The 5,757-nt window shown below is 32.5% G+C and overlaps 1 protein-coding gene across 1 annotated transcript; it reads left to right on the top strand.

The window, feature by feature from the left end:
* The first annotated feature begins 3,202 nt into the window (after positions 1-3,202).
* Positions 3,203-4,813, top strand: LOC110033726 (bidirectional sugar transporter SWEET4-like). Its single transcript, XM_020737786.1, has 4 exons — positions 3,203-3,282; positions 3,568-3,946; positions 4,041-4,160; positions 4,616-4,813. The coding sequence occupies exons 1-4, from the start codon at positions 3,203-3,205 to the stop codon at positions 4,811-4,813; spliced, it is 777 nt and encodes a 258-aa protein (XP_020593445.1).
* Positions 4,814-5,757: the final 944 nt, after the last annotated feature.

Below are 5,757 nucleotides of genomic sequence, written 5' to 3'. Positions count from 1 at the left end.
TGATCTACATCCACCACCTGAGCTAATTAGTATATATACATATTTTTTTTCTCAAAAAATCATACCAAATAACAACGGGAAGATCAATAAGCCCATCCTTCAATTTATCCTTACCAGTTTTCTTCTCCTTTCTAATTCAAGGTGAGCTTTAAATTAACGATCAATTGTGTGCCCAAACATCAAGTAATTAGTATATCAGTCTAGCATATATTATGGCTCCGCAGCCTACCAATTGCTAGAGTTTACGCTGCCCAACCAAATAGAATAAGAAAAATATTGGTTGATGTCTCTTTCAACACGCTCTCTAGAAATAGAAGGTCTATTCATATTGTAGGAGGAAATGTCAACCTTCATAAGCTTACCATAAATATCTCATAAAGAATATAGAACTTGCATTTTAATGTAATGAAGCTTAAGTCCATAGAACTTGAACTAGATGAAGACAATTTAGGAATCCACTTGGGTGTTGAATTCATCCATTTCATTACTTTCATATTCATTCTTTCAATAAAAGTTTTCTCTATAGAAAATATGTGTATATTCAACCTTCTTTTCCTATTTCTGCATTATGTGTCTACCACAAATTAAACCCACATCTACTCTCCCTCCAATTTTAAATCAACAACGAATTTCCTAATGATTTCAGTATTAGGACGATATTAAGTGAAATTTTATAATAGAGTTAATTATAGCGGTTCTGCAAGCTGACATTGTTAACATCTGAAAAGAACAGGGCAGGCTTGTCATTTTTTAGTAGGGAAATTTTGTCGAAGTGCAACTTAGTAGTTTCAAGCCTTAAGGAGTCATAGGCATAGGTATTCTCCATGATGCCAAGGTAAGAATGTCTATCTAGCACCAAAGAAATAGACACAAAGAAGTAGAGAACTTAAGCTGAACAACTTAGACCAATAGCCAAAATTTCGCAAGATAGTAAGAACTAGAGAGAACCCAAGGAGAAACTACCCACAAACATCTTTTCACTTCAAACTGAAATATTTTAAGCTAGACACCACGTCATCCAAAACCAATTTTACCCCAACTTTCCCCCAAAATGCCTCCTTGAAATCTCTTCCCACTTAACACTTTATCCATCTGAAATTCCATACTTCCTCATCATTCTCTCTTGTTTGAACACTCTCTTCCTCGTCTCCTCTCAAGAATAAGCCTCATGCCCTCTCCTCTCCTCTCAAAAACAGTCCACTCTCTCTCCCTCTCCTATCCCTCTTATTCCTCCACACAATGATGAGACTCCATATTAAGAAAGGTAGGGATACTTCATCTTCCAAGCAAGTCAAAAAAAAAAAAAAAAGTTCCACCCATGCAAAGGTATTGAACACCAATCACTCTAATATTTTTATGCAAGTCTTTCATAATGTAATTTGTGGAATTGTGGTAGCTTTCCCCTCTCTTCTCTTTTCCACTTGCATATCCAACCATATCAGGGCTTTCACCTCATTTTTCTCTCAAAGATTAATACTCTCTTCCCCTTTCCACTCAGTACCCAAAATCCTAAAACCTCAACTTACTCTCTCCTCACTTCATCCTCAACGGAAGCCCTAAGTCCTTCGCTAAATCTCTTTCTCACTTCACCACTACCTGTACGCTATTCTCACCTAAAACCCTCTTCCTCTCTTCCTTTCTACCATACCAGAACCTTGATCCCACCTAAACCTTTCATCTTCTCTCCCTCTTTAGTCTACCTAAAAAACACAGCAAACTATGCTCTCCTCTTCCTTTTTTTCTAGCAACTAAAATCCCTAACCTAAAGTAGTATGAAAAGAGGGGAATCTTCATGCTGTTTATTATATGTTCCAAACTAGAAGTCCATGTGATAGTTTGTTTCATGCAAAATGTTTATGTGGTAATATATACTCCTTGCAAATCCATATGACATTTTATTTCATGCAAATATATATGTGGTAGCTTTTGGATCATGCAAACAATTCTGCTTGTGGCTTTATCTTTATGAAAATTGCATCCACATGATTAGAAGATAAAGTCGTCAATACTTGTGGCTTTACTTTAGAAAAATCCCTCCATGTTTGTGGCTTTATGTTTATGAAAAATCCATCCATGTTTGTGGCTTTATGTTCATCAAAATATACCCATTCACATTGCATTATCTTTATGAAAAATCCATCCAAACATGTGACACTATTTTTGGAAAAATTATTCCTGCTTTGTGGTTCTTATGTGACCCACTGAATTTTTCCAAGAATCGTGTGGTCACATATTTGATATAGCAAATATTATTTTTTTCTTAAGTTTTTTATCTCAATCGTTAGCATGGAATCAAAGAATGTTTTGTGTATTTAGCTATTTATCTCATTTCTTTCTTCTTAATAAAAATTCATAAAATCGATAATTAGTTGGAAAAAGTCCATTCAACCTCAGCATTAAAATGAATAATTTAAGAAATTATTTAACAATAAATAATTTTTAATGGAATATCACATTAAAAAATATTTTATTCAAACAAGAAAAAGGTAGGCGATTTTATAATCACCTAATTTAGTGTTAATTCATCACACAAAGGAGTTGTCCAACCCACGATTTGCAACAAGCAGATGATGGTGATTCATAGGCAACCGAAATAACGTTGCAAAGTAAGGAAGAAAATAAGAAGAGGAAGGAATAAGTTTGAGGCAAGAGCTTTTTTAATATTTTATAAATTATTCCTTTGACTGGGTAGAAATTCAAGCCATTTTTTATTCAACATTCAACGAGCATTTCAATGCATGAATATGAAGGATTTAACACGTTATTTAACATATGTTATGTAACTTCAAAAGAATATTAAATTTTCCTTTAAAATATAAAATATAGCATTCAGATTAAACTAAGCCCGGCTCCAAAGTCCCAAGAAAACAATACACCATAAAAAAATAATATAACTACTTGTTTAAACTGACTTTCAAATAAATAAAGTAGGAGTATTGAGTTTTTCAAATTAATTTAATTAGCTTATGTACATATAATCATTACTGTGAATATCAGGGAAGAATTCCTTTCCCGAACTCTTCTCCATACGTCGAGCAGCTTAGGATTAATTATCTCTCTCCCTCTCCCTCTCTCTCTAACCTTAAAAACTCAATCCATCCTATTTAAATATCCCTTCCATTCTCTTCATCTTCAGCTCATAAATTTTAACTCTCTCTCTCTCATATTTGATTTATTTCATTTCCTTGTAAAGTATACAGTCATGGTTTCTGCGGATCTAATTCGGACTGTTGTTGGAATCGCTGGCAACGTTATCGCATTAGGCCTCTTCTTATCCCCATTGTAAGTCAGGGCAGCCACTAATCTTGAGAATTTGGAACAAGAAAAGATACAACTTATTCGGTTTTTAGGAATTACTTTTTTAAAATTTAAATAAATTAAAGAAACTATATTTTTTGTGCTAATTCCTCGGTATTCTTGTTGATATTTTTACTAAAGGCACTAAAATTTTTGATTTTCTGATTTCTCTACCTTATTTATCTAATCCTTACATTACAATGTAGGAGGCTAGCAAATGCTATAGATTTCTTATATTATAAGTTAATGTAATTCTCTTTTGCCCTTTAGGCCAATATTCGTCAGGATATGCAAGAAGAAATCTGTGGAGGAATTCTCAGTTATACCATATGCAGCCACACTTCTAAATTGCATGCTATGGATGGTCTTTGGGTTACCCATTGTGCACCCCAATAGCACCCTTGTTCTCACCATCAATAGTGTTGGAACATTAATTGAGCTTTGTTATGTCATCCTCTACCTTGTATTCTCTACCGGCCCAAAGCGAGTTAAGGCATTGCTGCTCTTTCTAGGAGACCTCATCTTTGTTGGCATTGTAGTTGTCGTGGTTCTAACATGCTTCCACACACACGATCGCCGCTCCCTCATCGTTGGTATTCTCTGTGTCATTTTTTGCATTATGATGTATCTCGCACCGCTTTCTGTTATGGTAGGTGAAACTAGTTATTCTCATATGTATATACATGGTATTTATATCTATTTGCGCAAGTTTTTGATTTGTCATCTTATTTGATATGATGCAGAAAATGGTGATACGAACAAAAAGTGTGGAATATATGCCGCTCTCCATATCAATTGCATCATTTTTTAATGGCCTTTGTTGGACTATCTACGCCCTCATCCGTTTTGATATTTATATTACGGTAATTAAGCTCTCTCCTCTCTTTCTTGTAAAGAAAACAATTTTGAAAACTAGCTTTATATTCAAATTAAGATAATAAACTTTTTCTATGTAATGAGAATCAAAATATATGAACTAATATATTCAAATAGGAACAATGTAATGAGAATCAAAATATAAGCAACATTGTTAATAACATATTTAAAATTTATGGATTGGTCAAAAAGTGCGACTAAAAGTTATTTGTAAATAATTAGCATTTATAGGTTGGTGAAAAAGTTAAATATATAAGGGAATATTACTGACATTTCATTGTATTTTATGGAAACCAAATGATGCATAAAAGTATATACGGCCTTTATCTCAAATAATCTCACTTCAAAATAAATTTTGATGCTACAAATATTGCACGAATTCATAACTGTATAAAATTTTATTAGTGATCTACTTTGATGATTATTATTTCGTGTTTTACAGATTCCGAACACCTTGGGTCTGCTGTTTTCCATAACTCAGTTAGTGCTGCATGCCATATATTACAAATCAACTAAAAGACAAATTGCAGAGAAGAAGATGAATGGGAAAGTCGGCCTCACGGAAGTGGTTGTCAAGGATAAGGCGATGCCACCACGGACAGATGCCTCTCTTAAAATTGCAACAACAGATTGTGAATAAATATAAAAAATAGAAAGTATGCTATAATCTCATTTAATTATTTGTTGAGCTCAGGTGTTTTTCTCTTTTATTTTTTCATTTTGCAGAAATGATTGCTTCTATTGTAAAGGAGTGTTAAACCATTCAAAAATTCAATGTTAGATAATTAGCTTATTGTTTTGTACTTCTTGCGTGTATATGTTCTTTTTTATTCTCGCCCTTGGTCATGTGTAAGGCTTTGAAAATTAATATTTTCAGTCGAGCTAGTCTTTTTATCTTCAAGGGTTTGATTAAAGATAGAAATTGGTTTGTGGCTTATCATAATTAATCCATGCAAGCTGGTCCATAAATCAAGACGAGCATGTTCAAATGCAGTTATTTGATTAGTCATGCTCGAAAATCAAAATTAGACTTAAAATTAAAATGAGATAAGCCTGTTTTGATTGGGCCAACACAAAATTAATGAGTACAAAAAACTTGTAAAATATTTCAAAAACATTAAATAAACTATGGAATACAAAGAAGTAAAGCTTTAATATGAATCAATCCATTTCTTTTCTACAATTATAAAGAAAATTTTCATTTTATTGACACTTATAAAAAGCGCTTATCTTTACAAAATTTGCGTTGCTCTTATAACCTCATTTTATTTTTGGACCTTGCACTATTGACTATTATGAATTAATCCTCAATATAGTCACATCAAATTCTCTTGAATGCAATGATTCATAAAACTTGTCAAAAGTATTAGTTAAAGAAGCTAATAAAATTACTTATGTATTTTTATACTATGTTAAACTGATCTATGTATAAAGAGTTTTGTATTCATGAAGACATTTTCCACTACTACAAAAAATTAAATTCCAAGTATGGAGATATCACAAAGTTTTTTATGAGTGGATAGAACATCAACAAAAAGAATACTTTTTTGTGTTGTGATTATTGTTCCAACATAAGTGGTTGAA

The sequence above is a fragment of the Phalaenopsis equestris genome, unplaced genomic scaffold (genome assembly GCF_001263595.1).
Source record: "Phalaenopsis equestris unplaced genomic scaffold, ASM126359v1 Scaffold001269, whole genome shotgun sequence".
Taxonomy (NCBI): Eukaryota; Viridiplantae; Streptophyta; class Magnoliopsida; order Asparagales; family Orchidaceae; genus Phalaenopsis; species Phalaenopsis equestris.
The sequence above is the reverse complement of the archived record's forward strand: the minus strand, read 5'-3'. Positions and strand labels throughout refer to the sequence as shown.

What these genes read in the sequence shown, in the direction of transcription:
- LOC110033726 (XM_020737786.1), top strand. Translation starts at nt 3,203, where the DNA reads ATGGTTTCTGCGGATCTAATTCGGACTGTTGTTGGAATCGCTGGCAAC. An exon ending in GGCCTCTTCTTATCCCCATT is followed by an intron (nt 3,283 to 3,567) that starts GTAAGTCAGGGC and finishes TTTGCCCTTTAG; the next exon opens with GCCAATATTCGTCAGGATAT. An exon ending in GTTTTGATATTTATATTACG is followed by an intron (nt 4,161 to 4,615) that starts GTAATTAAGCTC and finishes CGTGTTTTACAG; the next exon opens with ATTCCGAACACCTTGGGTCT.